Source organism: Phycomyces blakesleeanus, assembly GCF_001638985.1.
Source record: "Phycomyces blakesleeanus NRRL 1555(-) unplaced genomic scaffold PHYBLscaffold_11, whole genome shotgun sequence".
In the NCBI taxonomy this organism is placed as follows: Eukaryota; Fungi; Mucoromycota; class Mucoromycetes; order Mucorales; family Phycomycetaceae; genus Phycomyces; species Phycomyces blakesleeanus.
The window spans coordinates 1,387,405-1,409,077 of NW_017265144.1; the positions used below are offsets into that span (position 1 = coordinate 1,387,405).

Consider the following 21,673-nt stretch of genomic DNA (forward strand, 5'->3'; position numbering starts at 1 on the left):
GTGCCCCATCCTGAAAATGTCGTCCCCGTAAGATTGCTGATATATAATACTTCTAGCACTCGAAATCCTAAAGAATATTATTGTTATTATTGATGATGATGACGATGAACAAGAAAATACATTCCTATTTTTAAATAAAAAATATTCAAACCATTTCCACGTCTAAGCAAGACTTTTTTCTTTATTCTTTTTAAAAAGAAAGTTACCAAGAAGGGCCAGCTCCATTATGATAATTTCAATTTACAGAGAGTTCATTTATATCAGCTATTCAACGTTAGATATGAGAAATTGCGAAAATTCTAATATAGCTGGTCATATTATGCGGGAGCATGAACCTATATTGGCTTTTGGATCCCACCTTCACAACACTGGACTCAATGTCTGGTATATGCTTGTGCCAGAGATATCACAGTCAGATTTCTTGATTTCTAGTCCCAAATAAACTACATATTAGATTCTTTATATATATCACTAGGGCTAAAAAAAGTGGCAGATATGAGTCTGTGTAGTGCGATTAGAGGCACAGGTGCCACTTTTTTTTTAAAGAAAAATTGGGTTTTTTTTACTACATCCTTTCCTTTGTTCTATTGTATTCAATAATAGTATATGCTCTTGCCTTTTCTTTGCTATATTAAACGAGTCATTTATTGTTTTTTTTTGCTTATTGTTTATTAGCGACCTTCAAGGAAAGTGTAATTATTAGGGGATTTCAACAGTCATTCAAGCTTTTAAACTTAAACTTTTGAGTTTACATTTGAGAAATGATTGGCTGGAATGAATCTATAATAATTGAAAAAAAAAAGATTAAAACTATCGAACAAAATCGTTCAAGAGTTTTAAACTTTTAATACATCCTTGCTTAAATTTGGTTTTTTTTTGGAAGTTTAATAAATCCTTGATGCAAATATCTTTGTCCCTTTCAATACTACTTTAAGCTTATATCCTATTATCACAATGCCTAATAGAACTGAAAGAAGCATTTAGGGTACTCAAAAACACTTAGTAACTCTTACGTATTATTGGTTACTGCTTTAGAACTCAAGGCTTAAGTTTAAAAGCTTAAAGGACTGTTGAAACCCCATATTATTACATTTTACACTTTTCTGAGTAGTAGGGAGGTTTGTGCAAACTTTGTTATAAAATTAAAGGGAATTGCCCGCCTAAAAAAGAATAGCTTGTCCCACACTTCCATCTTTTTTGTAAAAAGTGAATTTTTTCCAAAGCGCTTTTACCCAATCATTTTCTGTTATTTTAAATTTTTAAGCTAACGATATATCCAAAGGAAGATGTGGAAATAAAATACGTTTAAAATGTACTTTTAAAGACGTAAAGACTATATTAACATAACTTCTTCTATGTCATTTTTAAGCTTAGTTCTATAAAAATATCTATTGCGCACTATATTATAAGCTCTAGAATTACCAACACAGTTCATGCCAATTTTTTGACCAAATATTATCAAGCTATTTATTTTAGAATTAATATGAATCAATGATCGTTAGTTTAGCTTAATTATATTTCCCGACCATGGCTTGAACCTAAGTATAGAAATGAAACTTTAGAAAACTGGTAAAACATCTGTCTATATTAGTAAATTAGAAAAAAGAATAGTAAAACAAAATTGCACAAACCTCCCTCGTATATTCCACCTCTTTCCCGCTTTCTCTTTTTATACAATTCTCATCATGGGAATGTCAGAATTGCCATTCGAGATTCTTACTAAAATTGCTGATAACATATCGATAAATGACAGTCGTTCTTGTGCTCTAACGTGCAAGAGATGGACGTATCCGTTTCAAAGGACTCTGTGGAAAAACTTACGAGTATGTTCCTATGATGACATCAAAACAATTATCAGCATTATTAAAACGTCCCAAAACGTACCCGCATTATACGGCCCCTTGATTCACAGTCTACGAATAAGCTGTTCTTACAATGCGACAGAAATATTAGATATAAAATTTTCTGATCTATTCAGATTCCTGCCAAACATAAAGAGCCTGGACCTAGGAGATATAAGCTATCAAGATATTGAACCAGAGATAACAAGATCAGACAAAATATGGAAGTCTCTGAAAAGTTTGAAGATACAGTACAGAGGAACTCGTAGGATACAGCCAGAAAAAAACCTACTTGGATTTATAAATGCATGCCACATGCTCCAGGAATTAGAGATACTTAATGATGGATCCCTATGTCGTGTAGAGTTTGGTATCGACGACTTTGACAACATGCACCAAAGCTTGCAAAACCTATCGTCTATCAAGGCTATAATACATCTCAGTTTTGACTTTTCGGCTATGCTTGACGCAATCCCAAATACGACACCAGCCCTTTCCGTGACATCCCTCGATATAAATTCGAAACTATTTGAAAACAAAACTTATTATATAAACGGAAATATGAATTACTGGAATCCTTTGTGGATGTACTATTTTGGATACAAGTATCCAAACCTGCGTTCCTTAAAGCTAAATGCTACCAATATAGTGGAGATCCCGATAATCCCAGGCAAGAGGGAAACAACCAGATCTCTTTTTCGATCCAACCCCAAGGCGTTTCAACATCTGGAAACGTTCAGCTTGACAACTGACCGATATTTCGAGTCTTTTGACCTTATTTTATGGGAAGTGCTTTGTAGATTGAAAGTTTCTCTTAAGCACTTGACATTAAATGCAGCAATATGGAACGAAATAGACGATTCATACCCAATGGATGTCAACAGGATTCTACAGTCTTTTTCTGAAAAACTCGAAAGTCTTTTACTTACAGGGTTTATGTATAACGCTTTCAACGAAGATACGATTCTGGAATTTTCCTATTACTACCCGTTTTTGACGAATCTTTGCATCAGTGGCGAGAGTGTATTACTCGATCTGGATAACCTGCTGGAAAAATGTGTGGCCCTCAAGCAACTGAAATTATGTGGTGAAGATTTGTACCTTGATCCATACACAACAACCGAGAATCCGGACCTGGAACAGCATGGACTGGAAATTTTGACGTTAGGGTCATGCTTTACATCCGCTGAAACACTTAATCGCATCTCTTTCAGGTGTAGAAGCTTGAAGCATCTGACTTTGAGTATTGTGTGAGTCAAAGGATCTATTTGTGAAAAAACTGGATGTTTGTTAGTCGACATGTCACATACTTTCTTAAAGACTCTGCACATTGGTAATGTTATCAGCGGTGGGCAAGACCTAGAAGGCACACAGAATTTCAATGTCGGTTTGACACTCCTGTCTCAATTAAAGGACGCTCCATTGTCAGACGAAAATAACGAAAGAAAGAAAAATGGGTCGGATTCAAAATGCCCATTAGCAGAAAGGCACAATATTGATTGGATCTTTTCACATGGACACTTTGGGTATTTTGGGGATTATGCCAAAACGCCTACAAGACTTTCAAAGGAAGAAGCTAATATAGCATTCGAATACTATCAAAACTTTCAGTTGAACAAAGCCAGAAAAACTTCAGAAGAATACAGCGCACATACGGAAGAGGACCCAGAGAATGGCTGGAGATATCAACCTTACAGAGGATACAGTGAATTTAGATTTGGAAATATTGAGTCTGTTCCTGTTATACGTGATTTAAGTCGTGGCGAGTTTTAGAAAATATTGTGTATAATAAAGCTTTTTGAAAATAAATTAAATACCAAAACTACACAACATTATACTGTAAGTTTTCATTATGAGCATAATAAGACAAGAGATAAACGTTGGATGAGTAAAGTGATAAACCAAGATGCAGAAGTCAATAGTACAATATCTGATTTCCAGCTGTCAAATTATCAACATGATAATAATAATATTATGCCTTTTCTTGGACTGAATATTTAAATCTGATAGTTCAAGATGTAAATTCGCTAACTCTTCTTTGACTTTTTTTTGTAATGAAGCTAGGCCTCCAAAGTTTCTATTGAGTTATACAATTCTAAAATGAAAAAGAAATCTCAACTGACACACGGTGGGTTGGCTTTGTAGTATAAAGGTCCAACTCAGTGACAGAAAATGATTAGGGGTAGAAAGACAATCTGTAAAATAATGAGACTATTTTTTCGATTCGGACCTAAGCAGTCTATCCATAGGAAGAGGCATGATGTTTGTCCTAATCACTAAATTTGTTGTAACACCTACAGGAAGTAGGATAAGGAACAGAGTCTATGGCCATTTTAATAAAATGAGCTCTTTTCCTTTGTTTTGTTGTAAGAGGGCATTTTGAGATATCCCTGAGCGAGAAGAGAGAAATAAGAGCGACACGTTGTCAAGACTTTAGCTGAAAACCCCGAACAGAAACCTGAGGACTGACTCCCTCAACGCACCAGCCATCCGCGTGAAGAATATCAACGAAGCCCTTTGAGACACTTTACCAACTACATCTTGGTGTAACTTTCACTTCCCTATGCACACGCATTTTCAGACCACTATCTGCTTTTTTGCTCTTGACCCTGACCACCACTGATTCATTGCTCGTGAAGTCTTTGATACTACCCCTTTGTCCATTATTAAAAAACTTATTAAAGAAAACAAAGGTTATTTGACTAGTGCGGATCATTTTTACGGAGACATTATTACTTCTAAGTTCAATACGATAAGCGATACATGAAACACCGGTGGATGAAATCTAACGTATCACAATCCTGTTTTTGACATTCTCAGTTACATTGATATGATGGGGGTGCGCTCGGGTTGAAAGGGGGTCAAGAGAGCTCTGCTTAAAAACGAGTGACAAGAAGAGTGATAGAGTCAAGAAGAAACATACACAGGAACAGAGTGCCGTCGAATACAATGGCCCAAGTATGATACTCGGTTGCTAGGAGCATACAGCTAGCTACCTCTTTTTGTTGTGTTCTAATATATTCCGTGACTCTTAATCTTCCATTATAGAAATACACCCGTAGTAGCGCTCAGAGAACGAATTTCTTTCGGTTGCCCACCGTTCATTTCTCTTTTTTCATTGGCGGTCTTTTTTTTTTTGGTTCTTTCTTTAAAAAAAAAGGGCAATGTGTTACAAAAGCCAAATGACGAAGGTGCTAGTTTGTTCTATATTGACAGTGTAATGTTTTTATGAAAGTCAAATATAAAGTCTAAAACAAGAACTTGAACTGAATATAAGTATTTGCTATAGTATATTTATACATGAAAATGCTCTTTCGACAATCCTTGTATACCAGTGATATTATTTTGAAATTAAGTTATTTGCGTGTGAAAAGCTGACTGCGCCTTGTACGTTTTAATGATTACCTCAATGATCCGAATATACTCAAATTTGTAACTCAAAATATCAGTGTCGCAATTGGGGGGGTTTTTTTTGGCTGCCAATTGTAATTTGATTGACATTCATATATATATTTAATATATTTGATTTTCACCTCTTTCTCTCCTTCTCTCTTTTTATAACTATTATTATGGGTGTAACAGAACTACCATTCGAAATTCTTACGAGAATTTCTGATCATCTATCGAAAGATGACAAGCTGTCTTGTGCTCTTACGTGCAAAACATGGAGATATCCGTTTCAAAAAGCTATGTGGAAAAACATACGATTTTACTCCCATGCCGACGTAAAAACACTTATCAACATTGTGAAATCTCCCCAAAACTTATACACATCATACGGCTCCTGGGTTCACAGTCTACGAATAAGCTGCTATTACAAGGCGACAGATATATCAGATATAAAATTTTCTGGCCTATTCAAATTCCTGCCAAACATAAAGAGCCTGAACCTAGGGAATATAAGCTATGAGGATATTGGCACAGGGATAGCAAGATCAGACAAAATATGGAAGTTTCTGGAAAATTTGAAAATAAATTACAAAGGAACCAGCGAGAAGAAGCCAGCAAAACCCCTCTTCGAACTTATAAATGCATGTAGCATGCTCCGGAAATTGGAAATATATGATGGAGGATGGCTTTATCGCGCGGAGTTTAGTGTGAACGACTTTGACAGAATGCACCAACACCTGAAAAACCTATCGTCTATTAATGCTGGAATATATCTAAGTTCCGACTTTTCGGCTATGCTTGACGCGATCCCAAATACGACACCAGCCCTTTCCGTGACATCCCTGGATTTAGATTCGAAACAATACGAAGATGAATGCGATGAGTTCAATGAAAGCCGAAATGACTGGAACCCTTTGTGGCTATACTACTTTGGATACAAATATCCAAACTTGCGTTCCCTAAATATACAAGCCTTGGACATACGTGGGGACAAGATAAACTCGGACCAAAGGCAAACAATGATATCTCTTTTTCGATCCAATCCAAATGCATTTCGACACCTGGAAAAGTTCAGTATTACAACAGACAGATATTTTGAGTCTTCTGATCTTGTTTTATGGGAATTGCTTTGTTCAGTAAAGGTTCCTCTTAAAAAATTATCGATACATGCAACATCCAATGGCAAAGTAGACCGTTCAAGCCCAATGAATGTTGACAGAATTTTACAGGCCTTTTCCGAAACACTCGAGAGTCTTTCGCTTTCAGGGTTTATATATAGCAGTGATGGCCAAAATTCGATAATCAAACTATCTTCTTACTATCCGGTTTTGACGAACCTTTCAATCAATGGCGGCAACGTATCTCTTAATCTGGATGATCTATTGGACATGTGTGTGGCTCTCAAAACACTGCAATATTGTGGCGGAAACTTGCTCATTGGATCTAGCACTGTAACCAGGAAGTCAAAGCATCGGCAGCATGGGTTAATTACTTTGTCGTTAGAGAAGTGCTACACAGCTTCCAGAATATTTAGCCACATATCTTTCAGGTGTAGAAGTTTGAAGCGTATTACTTTCGATACTTTGAATATCACGGGATCTATTTCTGATAAAACTGGATGTTTGTTAATTGAGATGCCACATACTTTCTTGAAGATCCTACAAATTGCCAGGATTCAATACGCCACATCATACCAAGAAATGGATGGAGAAGATGCTATCAATCTTACACTCCTGACTCAATTAAACGAAGCTCCATTACCAGACAAAAAGACCGGAAGAAAGAAAAATAAAGTAAATTCAAAGAAAAAAGTCGCAGAATCTCACAATCGTGAATGGCTCTACACGTACGATGTTCGCGAGTTTTGGACGGTACTTGGCCGCGACACTGCACAAGTTTATGATGAAGAAGAAATCGAATTTATAGATGAATATTACCGAGATTTTCGTGCGAGCGCAAGCAGCACAACTTCAAAAGATTATATGTTCTATAATGAAGAGAGAGATGAACAAGGTTGGATACACGAACTTGACAGAGGATACGGCAAATTTGTATTTGGCAACATTAAAGGTGTTGAGATTATATAAATACCAAGCTATAGTTTGTTTTGGAGAATATACTGTATACTAGCTTCTCTCTCTCAAAAGAAGATAAAGTGAAGTAAAAATACACTTGTACAAATAATAAAATATGAGTTTTTATTATGATTGTAATAAGATACGAAATGAACGATGAATTATCAAGAGTATAGACCAAGACAAAATAATTCATTAGTGAAATATCTAATTTTTAGCTGTCAAGTTATGAAATGGGAATAAAAACAGTAATGGCTAGTAGTAACATCATGATCATTGTTTGAAGCATAAACGTATAAAATAAATCAATTTTTTGTCGGGGAATCTTACGGACAGTCTGGCGGGACAGCCTGGAAGAACAGCCTGAAAGTGTGCGATATCACTCATAATGAGGAGTTTAATGGCTATACACATTTTTTGGGTCGGGGTCAGACTTTGCAGCAAGCTTACGGTAACCACGTTTTCTGGTGGGGTACGATATTTCTATCTAACCGGACTAATCAATTCTGACTACTTGTCCGGAGACCGGCGTCTTTCTCGAATCCTTCAGGGTAAAATGGTGTGTCCTCAAAGAAATACAATATATTCATTGTACGTATTAACTTTTCTACTTTGTCCCTACACTTTGTATTCATTAATATCTCGCCAGGCACCCAAATTTCATTATGTTAAGAGCCACAGCCTGTATTTGAGCAACTTAATAATAAGATGCTGCCTCATACGAAAAACAAATTCTGTATATTCAATTAGTAACCCTAAATATAGACTTGACAACAAAGAAATAATAATTAATAGCAAATACACTATATCGGTAGCCAGTTATGCAAAGGACTATTAGGAGTTGCTGTCATTAGATTGTGACGCAATCTTGTTTGATACAGGATTTCCACTCCAAAAGTTATATTTTTTTTCAAACTATATATTTTGCAAAATCAAAACTTTCATTTTGTGCTCCGACTATATATAAAAAAAAAATCAATTTATTTCTTGGCTATTTGTACATTGGGGGAAGAAGCTAATGCTATGATCAACCCAGCCTTGGCAGTTTTCCATAGCGATATGGCGGGAGCACTCAGCAATATACTCCAAGAATTGACCACATACCAACCCGGGCTTTCTCTTGACCAGTGTTTTGAGTTTGGAGAAGCACTCTTCAATCGGGTTTAGGAAAGGAGAGTATGGGGGGAGAAAGTGTAGGTGGTGTCGTGAATTAGCAAACAATTCAGTGACAAGATGGGATCTATGGATCGAGGCATTATCCATAATGAAGTTGTGAGGGGCAGCATTACTGTGGTCGAGCGAATCCATAATCGTCTTTACAAATTCAACGAAAATTGGTCCTGTCGTGCCACCAGGGGTTAACTTCGCCTGCACACTCTCAACACCTTGGTAAGAAATACCGGCAAGAATTGAGATGTTTAGTCCCCTTTTCGACTTCGTCTTCACAATGCTGGTCTCGCCTTTCTTGGACCACCCTTGTCCTCTGATCAGGTTTGCATTAAAGCCTGCTTCGTCCACAAAAATGCAATTGGTTTTATACGATAAACCATTCGTGTGCATACTGTCTACGTATACTTTTCTCAGCTCAATAGTCTTCGGGTCGTTTCTTTTTTCCTCGACCGGCTTGATTCTCTTCAATGTGAACCCGATGTTGTTGATAATGTGCTTATGTAAGCCACTGATGCTCAAGTTCTGCTCTTGAAGCTCTGGAAATTTTCTAAACAGTTCCTCTCTCATTTGACCAAGAGTCAAGGTGCAGCATTCGTCCAAGAGGTCTTGAATGAACTTCGAATGCTCATCGGTTATCTTAAGACTTTCCGCGCGCGAGCCGCCTCGCTTCTTGGGCTCTACAGTAGCATCCCTCTCGAACTTGGTGAGGATGTTGTTAATCGATACCTATGAGACACCAAATGCCCTGGCTGCTTCGGCTCGGGTCATGGACTCTTCTATATAACATTTCTCCACAATCATGTTCTTGATGTGGATCGGAAGAACCTTTTGTGGTCCATTTCTCTTTCTTCTCTTAACGATAGCGATTTGATTGGGGTTCATGTTGGAGGATTTGAGTATAGAAAAAGATAATAGATAAAGACAGTTCTCAAAACCATATTACAAACTTAGCATTATATACTTTTCTTATAACAATATATTGATATTGCATGTTTTCTTATATTGTTTTTAATAAACAGTGTAGACATTCTTTAAATATTTTATCGCATATATTAGCATTCTTCATGCTCTTTATTAATTTGCTTTAAATTTCTTTCTATCCGCATTAATTAATTTATTTTTTTCATATATAGTCGGAGCACAAAATGAAAGTTTTGATTTTGCAAAATATATAGTTTGAAAAAAAAATATAACTTTTGGAGTGGAAATCCTGTATCAGGAAGAAGACTGAGTTTATTGAAATTGGATTTTGAGTGATTATAAAGGGGCGTCCAAATAAGGTACTGATTTATGAACTCAAGAGTGACCTCCGTCACAGTCTTACTAACAAAAATGTAAACAAGTTAGGCACGTGACTTTTTAGATTTTTCTTTAGTATTCAAAGGGTAAAATGTGAAGAGGTGATCTCGGAATATAGAACGCCTTTTTTGATATAGACCTGTGCCTACACCGATATGTTTTTTTTCTTTCAAAAGTTTGTAAAAATAAATAACTCCGCCGAAAAGGAGTACTAGCCGACTCGGAGGAGCTTAATACGCGGTATGGACTTTAGCCATAATTTCCTCTATGGGAATATAAGCGTATTAAAAAACACAGCACATATACCAATTGTCTATAAGAAAACAAAGAAGTTGTCCATACGCAACTTTGTTACGCACCCAGAGTATTAAATCCTGTGATTTTCTACAATAATTATTTCGAACTGCAAAAAAAAAGTGCCAGCTCAGACATCGTTGTGCCGGACCGGGCCTGTTTTGATGACGTTGCGGTCACAACGAATATATGTAATGGTTATTCCCTTATCACCATTATGGCGTTCCTTTAGACTACACCATCAAACAACGATGTGCACTTAGTTATTACTTCAACATGTAATAACAAAAAGGTACATTGTCCCCCCTGCTAACGCTCTGGGCTCTGGCCTTTTGCTTCATTGTAAAAGGCATCCGGATGCGAACGTTGCATATAAAGAATGAAACTTCTTTATATGAATGCAGGGAGTTTGATGTAGAAGACAACGATGTGCACTTAGTTATTACTTCAACATGTAGTAACAAAAAGGTACATTGTCCCCCCTGCTAACGCTCTGGGCTCTGGCCTTTTGCTTCATTGTAAAAGGCATCCGGATGCGAACGTTGCATATAAAGAGTGAAACTTCTTTATATGAATGCAGGGAGTCTTCTGTAGTCTGTACTTTGATAAAGGTAATGTGTACCTAATAGGCATTGTTCAATTAATTGACTTTTACTAATTGGTACCAATGTACATTATTATTCTTCTGATGATTGATTGTTTTTACGCGTAAAAACAATCAATCATCACGACATGTTTAGGATTCTCAACTGTAAGCCAACTGAACAACAAGAAGCATATGTATATGTAACCATTGCTCTTATTAATTAGAATATAAAATCAAACGAAACTCTAGTATCAGTAAAACTTGAATAAGCTGCCAGAGGAGCCTTGGCTGTGGAAGAAAATGCAATCAAAAGATTAAAAGAAAAATATTCACTGGAAAAATTAGAAAAATAAGATAGTTTAAATATGGGGTATAGTGTAGTGTAATTTCCATATTTAAATTAGTTGATTTTTTTTTCCACTTGTGCTGAAGGTGACCTTCACAGATAGTGAAATGACTAGAGTCAACTAGCGGAATTGTGGGTGGGGGGTGCCGCAGGTAAGGTTTGTTAGCACTTTAGATATACTTATCTGACTTGATATATAAAAAGAAAGTTTTTTAAAACTGCGTATCTATTTTGATATTCTTTATATGGAACCATAAAGGTCAGGCACCGACATATTATGAAGATTAAAAGTAGCGTAAAGGTGACCTTTAAGCTAGTTTATTGTTAAGAAGTTTGGTCATCAGCAGCAAAAAAAGGCGTCTTTAAAATTATGGACCAGTAATATGTTCTTTATTTATTTGGTTTCCCATTCTTATTAGGCTGGTAATGGTTTACGCTTTTATTTTTATTAGAAAGAATAGAATGTTTCTAGGTTTCAGATCTAATAATACTATTCTATATCTCTAGCTACTTCTTGCTCGGTCAGTTTGTTATATTTGGGATGAAAAATTTTCTACAAAAAAGAAATACCTAAAAAAAAATGAGCTGCTCAATACGTTTTTTTTTGGGGTACGAGCAGTACTCTTTGAGAATAGATAAATCGTTAGTAATGGGTGTGTGTGTGTGTTGGATATTTCAATTCTTATAAACCATTAATACTTATATTGGAATTATCCAGTACAAAGACCAAACAATAAAATATTACAAGTAAAGCTACGGAATTTTGATTCCTTTGACTATGAAAATGATTGGAAAAAAGTAATTTTTGTGAATTGGGCGATATAATTATTAATTTACATACCCAAAGCAAACGGATTTATTTGTAGATATAGATAATACTTATCAAAAGTCGATATAGTATCTGGTAGTTTTTTTTATTAATAAACAGTATAAGTAATATAATGATACATATAAGGATAGTAAAAGAACAAAAAAAGTCTTACCATGTCAATGACAGCAGCATGAGATAGAAGCTTTTGATTCATAGCATGTTTTAGAGAGGGTTGTTCATCTATAGTAAAAATTGGATTCAGTTTGATTAATATTAAAGAGAAATATAATAAATAAATAGATAAAAATATTACCGTGTTGGTGGTCGTGTTTAGCTGTAGAAAATATTTTGGGTGATATGTCCTATAAAAAAGAAAGGAAAAAATCAGGATACTTTTATGAGATGATGGTATGAAGTATATTTACTAACCTTGGCTAATCCGGATGGCCATTGTGAAGAGGATGCATCAGAAGGAAACTATACGCGAGTGACTATGGTAGCAGAAACACTTGTTATTACTCAGCTATATTTGAAGAAATTACTAATAAAGAAAAATAAAGAAAAAAAGCGCCTTACCAGGAACATTTGCAAGTATAAGAGTAAAAGAGAAAGAAAGAAGTAAAAAGAAAAGAGAGGGCGAGTGTCTATGGCAACTGAAACAACTAATTCTTTTTAGTTATATAAAAAAAGTACTTTAAAAAAGCAGATTAAAAAAAAAGACTAATAAAAAAATAAAAAAATGGGTGGAGACAGCGATGAAGAGTGTGTCTATGGCAACAGAATAAATAAATTCTTTTATTTTCTATAAAGAAGACTTTTTAGAAAGAACATGTCTTACACAAATAGTTCGCAAATATAATAGAAGTTGCAGAGATAGAGAAACAAAGAAAAGACCAATAGCAAATATAAAGAGCAAAAAAAAAGAGAAACAGGAACAACAACAAAAAAAGAAAAAAAAAGAAAAAAGAAAAGTGCGTTTGAAACAAAAGACTAGACTGGTTTGATCAATTGGGTTCTAAAGCAGTATGAAAGCCGATTTGCATCTCAGTGATTACAAGAAGTATTAATAGAGACTTATATATTAAAGATATGCTGAATATCTATATAAACCATACGTTTTATACAATTTGTTTACTCTTTCTCCTGCTTTCTTGCTACTTATTGCACTCATACTCAAACACACACACATCAACCCATTTTATTTCAAATAATTTAAGTATGTAAATTTGATATAATTTATTTTTAATTCAATTCAATTCAATTGTATAATAGCATCAATAACAATGTAATCTAAAATTAACAGTTACATTTTTACCTTTTATTATATTCTGTAGACAATGGCTATTCAAAGACGTCAACTTGCTCTTCGTCCTGTTGAGATTACAAACAAACAATTGATGGAAATTCTTTCTACTTTGAAAACTTATGACAGCCATGGGAACCAACATGGCAGCTGACATGTCAATTGTACAAGAACAAATCGGCACTGTTGAAGATACATTGCTAAACATGAATAGCAGAATTGGTGTTCTTGCCACCAGCAGCACTGAGACAATCACTGCTATTGACAGTTTAAGCAGGGCCCCCCTCGTTTCCCCTACCAATACAATGGCTAATGTTTCTCAGCCTGCCTTCAACGCCCCGTCTGAGTTTAGCAAGAAGGCCTCTAATGATGTTTATGTGAGTATCAACGTGTGCAAAATTTTATTGATGTATTTTCTCATATATTCTATCAGACCCATATTCGTAATCTCATGTGGGATCCCAAGCTGAAAACAAGAAATCAAGCTGATATCCTGGCAAATGAGAGTAAGCCCAGATGGAATACAAATGTTTTCTTTTACAAGTCGCCAAACAAGGAGTTGGTGGTGCGACTTCTTGAAAACTTGAAGCGCAAGTTTACCCATGAGGGATTTAGAGAGGCAGACTTGAGAGCAAGACTGCACAAAAACTTCACCAGCCGGGTTTCAAAAGCAAGAAAAACCGAAGAGGAAATAAAAGCAACAAACACTCATTCGAGAAGGGCAGGACGTGCCAGAGATGTAAGTGTAATCTCTAAATAAATAATTTCAAAATAATATAGTTTAGTCTTGAGAATTTTAAAAATACTACTACAAAAAAACTACTATTAGAATCATACTCGCCGTTTACTTGCATACACAGACAACAAAGAAGCAATTGATCTACAAATGAAGAGAGATTGTGACCTCACGATGCAAATGGCAGCAATGTCCGATGGAGAATCTGCAGATGAAGACTTCGAGAATCGCACGAAGAGCATCGTCAAGATTGTTCGGCCAGGATGGAGAAGTGACGAGGTATATTATTTTATATTAATAATTATGTCTTATTATAAAAAATATAAAGTGAAGTATTAACAAAATCATTTTAGTTCAATACTCTCATTAAACTCGTTGATGAGTATGTTATTGAAGCAATGGGGTCAAGTGCTTCTCAAATGAAGGAGAGGGTTTTCACCAGTGTGTCCAATACAGCAGTCCCAGATGACATAACCCCCAAATTTCCTCAGTGGGCCCTTAGAGACGGGTATTAAATAAACAAAAATTGCCTCTCTCTTTTTATCTATATATTACTTTTCACATACAAAATACTATCAATATATATATCAGAAATACGCGCTCTGTTTTTTTTGTTAAAGAAAAAGAAATGTAAAAGTTCACTTTATTTATTATTTAAGCATATAGCTTCTTTGGCAATGGAATTACCAGCATTTTGCTAACATTTCTACTTGTCGCAATAGTAGCTGTAGCAACCTCTAATAAGATGTGATATACAGATATAATGCTATGGTAGCTATCAGGAGAGAACGTGGGCAGACAAAATTCAACACTGTCATCCTCACGCAACCTATCAGAGGAAGTATGAAACCACTTGATAAATGCAAATACTTGTTGATGATCATGAACCATGCGAGTCAGATGGAGATTGTGCGTGGGTGGAAGTTGGAAGGAGTGTGTAAAAAGATACTGAATTTGTCCAGCAAATCCAAGTATAATGTTTCCATTACTACCAACAAACTTTGCCTGAACAAGTGATCCGCAACTGATTGTGCTGTTGTTTGTTCCTCAATAGTGTTGACCAAGAATGTCAATTGACTTCAATTTGATGATTTGATTGTCAAGTGCTGAGCAATTATAGGACGTGTCCTGATAGCTGGCAAGGTCTGGGAGGCTGTAAGCGACTTAGTAATATTCAAGTAAATGGAGATAGTCGGAATCATCCATTACTGATGGCTTTTTGTATTTTAGAGGAAATGTAAAAGGAGGAAGAGGCTCATTACCCTTGGGTGGATTATAAGAATCAGTGTAGCCTTGAACGAATTCTTGCAATCTGAATGGGCAACTGGAGAGAGTAGTGACTGTGGCAGCTGGTATGGAGGTTGTAACAAGTTTAGACAGAGTGTGAATGAAGGGGATCTGGCTAGAACTTTTAAGAACAGCATTGATATAATCATCCTTATATGCATTCTGAACAAAATTTTTCATGTAGGTCGCCTCAAAACCGTCTTTGCCATTTATCTTGAAATTCTTTAAAATACCATTGTATTGCTCAAACCCAAAGAGCCAATAACCATACACTAGTCCAAAATCACAAATGCATTCGTGAAGATGGAGGTGTAGATGCATATTGCAGGTGAGAATAGTGGCGGTATAGTCTATGTTGCATGCATTGCAAAACTTTTCTAACAGGCTGTGGGTAGTGGTGATCTCATCAAAAGTAATGCTGGGCTTTATGTAGTATTGGCATGCATCAACGAAATACATCCAGTTCTTGAATTGTAATGGGGGAGAATACCATGCAACAAGACAGAAGAATAAACCAGAACCCATGATTTCCACTCGTCTGCTTTCATGTAGCTGAAGCCCTTTCCAATTTTGGTTGTCAGTGTGATGTAATCTCTGGGCAGTACCATTGTCTCTGCAATTTTCTTCATCGAAGCAAACTCTTCAGGTCCAATTGTCTTCTCATCAATCCACTAATCCATTAATCTCTTAGACGTCCCCAGGAAAAGATTATGCATGGGATCAATGATCGTTCCACGTACTAGATCAAAGTATCCAAGGCGTTGCAACTGCGACCATCGAACACCATTTTCAACCTCCAGCTGATGCCTTTCTGAGAGTGTACTTGCATCCTTCCACTCCTCAGCATGCAACCTGCTCTCTGCACCACTGCGGATATTCCAATGAGAATAATTGAATCCACGGAAATCAACCTGGTTGCTGCTCCCTAACCGAGTAAACTTCCAGCTGCACCTGTAACAAGCACATGTGCTGTTATGCGCTGTGAATCCACTTGTCTTTCTGGCGGCTGGGATATCACATGCAACCATCAGTAGTGCAGCACGAACACTGACACCATTTGGGAATTCGTGTGTAGGAATCCGCATGCCAACGTACAGCTGCTTCAAATCATCCACCAAGGGCTCCAAGTAACTATTGATCTCGTCGGTTTTTGGCTCCTTTGGACCAGGCATGAGACCTACAAGGATAATATTCTCTGGCTTGAATCTTTCATCACGGGGCAAGTTGTTGATGGCCAGATAGATAGCACCAGAGGAGTGAGTGACACCATCAAAGGGCTGGAACCAGTCGATGTTAAGTGTTAACATTAGTGAGCGTGGGTCCAACACAAATGATACACCATCCTTGTCCTTCAACTCCTTCCACATCGCACCATCATAGACATCGCACAGAGTATCTACCATCTTCAACTCCTTATTCCATTGACGAATCTTGGCTTCGAAACTAGGGCAACGGAAGAAAACGCTCAATGTATTTTTAATGGATTGGTAGACATATTCACGCTTTGCAACCAAGGCACCGGAAGATATGGATTTCATCAAATTACAGTTGCATGCAGACCTGGCACCAAGTTTTGAGGAAACACATCGAGGAGGAGCAGATACGATATCCTGATATACTGTATGACAGTCTTGGCACACCACAAATTTCTTGATGCCTTTTGTAATAGCAGAAAATCCTGTCATTTTTTGTAAACCGGCAAGACTGGTTGGTAATTGAAAATCTTGGTCGTAGATTCTCAGCAGGTTGTTGATAAACTCAATCAAGACAGCAGCACCCTTATCAACAACATGACGTGAAGCAAACAGTACCGTAAAGATGGCTATGAATTGATGGACTTCATTTTTGGGCATATCAGGAGCAGCAAAAGGGTCTGTAAAAAATTAAAAAAAAATTAACACTTGATTTTTCTTTTACTCTCTTTTTCTTTTAGTTTTCTTTATGTATCTCACACTGACCTTCACTGTTGAAGTCCTCGATCTCGATCTCATTGACTTCATCTTCAACATTGTCATCGAAATCATTGTCGTCTCTGTCATTGTCAAACATTGAGGCGGCATCCAAAAAAGGTGAGTTGGCCTGACCGTCCATTGCTTCCACAGAATCGGAACGAGAGGTCGGGATTACTACAAATATGGAATATAATAGTTTTTTTTTTTTTCTGCTTTCAAATAAAAAAATTCTTACCCTCAGTATCTACATCCATGTTTCTCATTGCGGCTGTGTTTCATTAAAAGTTTAAAAATAAACAACATAAATAAAAAATAAAAAATAAAAAATTAAAACGATTATTACGCAGCAAACAAAAAACCAACACTGAATATATTATACTATTCTCAAATATTCTGGTACCTTCAACTCTAGCTCTCTTATTACGACGAGTCTCAGTACGCTTTGCAGCATAAGAAGATTTCTGATGACTGTTGTGACATTTAATGCAGTGACAGTCTAAGGTGTGGATTTGGGTAGAGGGAAACATATTGTGTATAGCTTGAATTATAAAATAAAAAAGGAAACAAGTACTACAAATACTTTATTTGATGTGATTTTATAGCAAGCCAAAAAAATATGAATTTTTTATTGTCTATCTAAACCAATAGAATACGTCGAAAATACACCCCCAACTTAAATAAAAAAAAACGGCTGAGCTGAAAAAAAACCCTGACATTTCCACTACCTTTCTTGTTACTTAAAGCTATAGTATTTTTTTTATTTTTCCAGTGATTTCTATACTTAAGCAAGATCATTTGAACACATATTGAAACAATAAACAAAAAAAAAGTAATAATGACTCGGTTGTTGGTAGTCAGTAAAAGTAAAAGAACATAAGCACTTTTATTTCTTTAATTCTATGGTTTTTATTCTTCACTTTTGTGATTCGATCACATAGTTTATTATTGCCTGCTTCCATTTTAACATAGCAGGAATGTTTTCAGCAAAGATCTTTAGCTCGCGTGGGGTTACCGGACAGGGAATCTTGCAAAAAGTTCTTTTTACAAGTCTAGTTTCTTCATCAACTAAAAATATGGCTTCAAAGAAAATCTGGTTGTCTAAAAGAAATATTAGCTGTGGTTTGAATGTCCATACATATATATATATATGTATGTATGTATGTATGTTCACAATCAACTTACTGAAGAAACGACAGTAGAACTGCGGGACAGGGGACTTGTGCTTTTTGACATATTTGGCATATTCCAAGAGCTTGACCATATTTCGTATCATTTTGCTTTCATCTCTTTGCTCTTTTTCTGTGGTACTATTAAAGTGAATCCCTCCAGAAAATTCAATCAAAACGGGCGTGAGGCGCTTATCTTTGATTGAAAAGCATATTCCATCCCACTTTGCAGCTCCTGTTATATCAGCTGTCCGCTCAATCCTAATATGTGTTTAGAAGACAACCTTTTCATTTGTTTCAAACTAATTTATTTACCAATGGAAAGATACTAGGTCATTACAGCTTAAGAACATTGCATGTAACAGGTATATTGTTGTAATTGGAGCAGCTGTCCTCTCTTTCATTGGGAATAGAATTGGGTTTCTTGGGCTGGTCATCATTTGCAAGCTATTTAGATAGAGATATTAGGTTAATTAGCTAATTAACTAATTAACTATCAAAATAATGACAATGCCTTTCTTTTTTATTATAATATATAGATACTTACAAATGATGAAGTGTAGATTCCGCAAAGTAATAGTCAGCATATTCAGATTCATCCAGAGAATTATTAGTTCCAATAAAAGACCTTATTTGAGACTTTATGCATGTTGCTGAAGCAGAAGATTTGGAAATAAGATTCAAAATATCCTTGCACGGTTCACTTAATTCAATTTTTGGAGGGTCAGTCAATGATTTGATGCTGGCGCCGGATTCTTCTAACAAAGTCCCAGACATATATTCTAAGATACAGGATTTCCACTCCAAAAGTTATATTTTTTTTCAAACTATATATTTTGCAAAATCAAAACTTTCATTTTGTGCTCCGACTATATATAAAAAAAAAATCAATTTATTTCTTGGCTATTTGTACATTGGGGGAAGAAGCTAATGCTATGATCAACCCAGCCTTGGCAGTTTTCCATAGCGATATGGCGGGAGCACTCAGCAATATACTCCAAGAATTGACCACATACCAACCCGGGCTTTCTCTTGACCAGTGTTTTGAGTTTGGAGAAGCACTCTTCAATCGGGTTTAGGAAAGGAGAGTATGGGGGGAGAAAGTGTAGGTGGTGTCGTGAATTAGCAAACAATTCAGTGACAAGATGGGATCTATGGATCGAGGCATTATCCATAATGAAGTTGTGAGGGGCAGCATTACTGTGGTCGAGCGAATCCATAATCGTCTTTACAAATTCAACGAAAATTGGTCCTGTCGTGCCACCAGGGGTTAACTTCGCCTGCACACTCTCAACACCTTGGTAAGAAATACCGGCAAGAATTGAGATGTTTAGTCCCCTTTTCGACTTCGTCTTCACAATGCTGGTCTCGCCTTTCTTGGACCACCCTTGTCCTCTGATCAGGTTTGCATTAAAGCCTGCTTCGTCCACAAAAATGCAATTGGTTTTATACGATAAACCATTCGTGTGCATACTGTCTACGTATACTTTTCTCAGCTCAATAGTCTTCGGGTCGTTTCTTTTTTCCTCGACCGGCTTGATTCTCTTCAATGTGAACCCGATGTTGTTGATAATGTGCTTATGTAAGCCACTGATGCTCAAGTTCTGCTCTTGAAGCTCTGGAAATTTTCTAAACAGTTCCTCTCTCATTTGACCAAGAGTCAAGGTGCAGCATTCGTCCAAGAGGTCTTGAATGAACTTCGAATGCTCATCGGTTATCTTAAGACTTTCCGCGCGCGAGCCGCCTCGCTTCTTGGGCTCTACAGTAGCATCCCTCTCGAACTTGGTGAGGATGTTGTTAATCGATACCTATGAGACACCAAATGCCCTGGCTGCTTCGGCTCGGGTCATGGACTCTTCTATATAACATTTCTCCACAATCATGTTCTTGATGTGGATCGGAAGAACCTTTTGTGGTCCATTTCTCTTTCTTCTCTTAACGATAGCGATTTGATTGGGGTTCATGTTGGAGGATTTGAGTATAGAAAAAGATAATAGATAAAGACAGTTCTCAAAACCATATTACAAACTTAGCATTATATACTTTTCTTATAACAATATATTGATATTGCATGTTTTCTTATATTGTTTTTAATAAACAGTGTAGACATTCTTTAAATACTTTATCGCACATATTAGCATTCTTCATGCTCTTTATTAATTTGCTTTAAATTTCTTTCTATCCGCATTAATTAATTTATTTTTTTCATATATAGTCGGAGCACAAAATGAAAGTTTTGATTTTGCAAAATATATAGTTTGAAAAAAAATATAACTTTTGGAGTGGAAATCCTGTATCATACTATTTATTGACCTGCTTACGCGTATAATGTCTTTGTCTTTCTTTCACCTAAATATTCCCAGAGCTCGACAGCACCAGCTGGTAAGTAACCCCCACCCGCCTCTTTTTTTTTGAAAAACACAAAAAGTCTTTATACGAATATTATGTATTCTTAAGAACCAGATAGACCTATTCTGTGCCGGCAAAAATGCCACAATTTGTAGTCTGGTAGAATAAAAATGTCGCCTCTCACCAAGAAATACCGTCCCCCTAAACTTAGGGTACACACTGTTCAGGCTATCCAGGCTGTCCATAAGGTTCCCCTATTTAAAAAAAGTCAAACACAGTTCAAATAAAGACATCCTTTTCACTCTTGCTTAAAATTTACCCTTGTCTCATTTCTAAAGACGTTTGGTTCCTTTGAGATCTGGAGGAAGTTATATTTATTCAATTGATTATTTGGATCACTACACTACATTAATCATCGCAAAACTTGATAAGACAATTATTTTCAATTGCAACAGAAGTCTTACGAGAAAATATTGATCGAGAGCAACAATTACTTAATGCTATCAACTGTGCTTGTGATGTGGGAATTAGACATTACCAGTAAATCCTAGATATAGCGGAACGTTTACAATATGATTACCCCTGTATTCAAAATGAAGCTCTACTTGGAATATCAAAGTTAAAGCAAGTAAAACGATCAGCTGACGATGCGAACATTGATGAGGAGGAGCCAGAAAATACTCAGCTGGTTAGCCAAGATGAAGAGAGATTTAAAAACACCATGGATTTTTTTCAGCGGTACAAGGAAACTAGAAATCGAATGAACTGGCGTGGTTGTCATGATATGCTAAAGAAACAAATCCTTTTGTTCTTTACTTTTTTTGTCCATATTTCGTAAGAAACATTAAAATTAACTGGTACTATGAATGGTTTTCACCAAACTTTAGAGTCAAAAGTCAATTATTTTCTTTTCAATTGAAAGAATTTGTTTGAAAATAAAGGCACAACCAAAGATAAAAGACATTGTTACCATATTCATTGAAATAAGTTGCAGTTAATGAAAGGATGTTGTATACACAGTGCTTATATAGCTAGATTATAGATCTGATTCATGATCGATATTTGATG

General features: G+C 36.1%; 8 protein-coding genes across 8 annotated transcripts; 5 read left to right on the forward strand and 3 right to left on the reverse strand.

Moving 5' to 3' along the window:
- Positions 1 to 226: 226 nt before the first annotated feature.
- Positions 227 to 746, forward strand: PHYBLDRAFT_63779 (hypothetical protein; the record flags this gene model as incomplete). The annotated part of the gene is made up of 3 exons (XM_018441180.1): positions 227 to 431; positions 476 to 526; positions 676 to 746. The coding sequence occupies 3 exons, from the start codon at positions 227 to 229 to the stop codon at positions 744 to 746; spliced, it is 327 nt and encodes a 108-aa protein (XP_018291572.1).
- Positions 747 to 1,671: 925 nt separating this feature from the next.
- PHYBLDRAFT_187133 (hypothetical protein) lies at positions 1,672 to 3,091 on the forward strand (the record flags this gene model as incomplete). Its single annotated transcript, XM_018439332.1, has 2 exons — positions 1,672 to 1,823; positions 1,913 to 3,091. A coding segment is annotated over exon 2 (933 nt), but the record flags the coding sequence as incomplete, so codon positions are not given.
- Positions 3,092 to 5,400: 2,309 nt separating this feature from the next.
- Positions 5,401 to 7,448, forward strand: PHYBLDRAFT_77497 (hypothetical protein). Its single transcript, XM_018443262.1, has one exon. It carries the CDS (start codon positions 5,411 to 5,413, stop codon positions 7,316 to 7,318), a length of 1,908 nt encoding a protein of 635 aa, XP_018291574.1. The 5' UTR covers positions 5,401 to 5,410; the 3' UTR covers positions 7,319 to 7,448.
- Positions 7,449 to 10,081: 2,633 nt separating this feature from the next.
- PHYBLDRAFT_181574 (hypothetical protein) lies at positions 10,082 to 12,397 on the reverse strand (the record flags this gene model as incomplete). Its single annotated transcript, XM_018438495.1, has 6 exons — positions 10,082 to 10,302; positions 10,516 to 10,691; positions 11,985 to 12,052; positions 12,126 to 12,174; positions 12,242 to 12,289; positions 12,389 to 12,397. The coding sequence occupies 6 exons, from the start codon at positions 12,395 to 12,397 to the stop codon at positions 10,200 to 10,202; spliced, it is 453 nt and encodes a 150-aa protein (XP_018291575.1). The 3' UTR covers positions 10,082 to 10,199.
- A 1,093-nt stretch (positions 12,398 to 13,490) lies between these two features.
- Positions 13,491 to 14,236, forward strand: PHYBLDRAFT_158958 (hypothetical protein). The gene is made up of 2 exons (XM_018433885.1): positions 13,491 to 13,867; positions 13,957 to 14,236. Exons 1-2 carry the CDS (start codon positions 13,567 to 13,569, stop codon positions 13,992 to 13,994), a joined length of 339 nt encoding a protein of 112 aa, XP_018291576.1. The 5' UTR covers positions 13,491 to 13,566; the 3' UTR covers positions 13,995 to 14,236.
- Positions 14,237 to 14,505: 269 nt separating this feature from the next.
- Positions 14,506 to 17,617, reverse strand: PHYBLDRAFT_168881 (hypothetical protein; the record flags this gene model as incomplete). Its single annotated transcript, XM_018435957.1, has 6 exons — positions 14,506 to 14,856; positions 15,061 to 15,776; positions 16,565 to 17,011; positions 17,097 to 17,264; positions 17,326 to 17,358; positions 17,491 to 17,617. 6 exons carry the CDS (start codon positions 17,615 to 17,617, stop codon positions 14,506 to 14,508), a joined length of 1,842 nt encoding a protein of 613 aa, XP_018291577.1.
- Positions 17,618 to 18,003: 386 nt separating this feature from the next.
- Positions 18,004 to 19,033, reverse strand: PHYBLDRAFT_71545 (hypothetical protein; the record flags this gene model as incomplete). The annotated part of the gene is made up of 4 exons (XM_018442500.1): positions 18,004 to 18,188; positions 18,273 to 18,517; positions 18,572 to 18,703; positions 18,804 to 19,033. The coding sequence occupies 4 exons, from the start codon at positions 19,031 to 19,033 to the stop codon at positions 18,004 to 18,006; spliced, it is 792 nt and encodes a 263-aa protein (XP_018291578.1).
- Positions 19,034 to 20,584: 1,551 nt separating this feature from the next.
- PHYBLDRAFT_168883 (hypothetical protein) lies at positions 20,585 to 21,443 on the forward strand (the record flags this gene model as incomplete). Its single annotated transcript, XM_018435958.1, has 4 exons — positions 20,585 to 20,638; positions 20,761 to 20,853; positions 21,061 to 21,145; positions 21,205 to 21,443. 4 exons carry the CDS (start codon positions 20,585 to 20,587, stop codon positions 21,441 to 21,443), a joined length of 471 nt encoding a protein of 156 aa, XP_018291579.1.
- Between the last annotated feature and the right edge of the window lie 230 nt (positions 21,444 to 21,673).

Bases quoted from the DNA above. Each gene is read 5' to 3' on its own strand.
- PHYBLDRAFT_158958 (XM_018433885.1), top strand. From the start codon at position 13,567: ATGTGGGATCCCAAGCTGAAAACAAGAAATCAAGCTGATATCCTGGCA. The intron at 13,868-13,956 runs CTAAATAAATAA...AATCATACTCGC, and splicing joins CAGAGATGTAAGTGTAATCT to CGTTTACTTGCATACACAGA.
- PHYBLDRAFT_77497 (XM_018443262.1), top strand. From the start codon at position 5,411: ATGGGTGTAACAGAACTACCATTCGAAATTCTTACGAGAATTTCTGAT.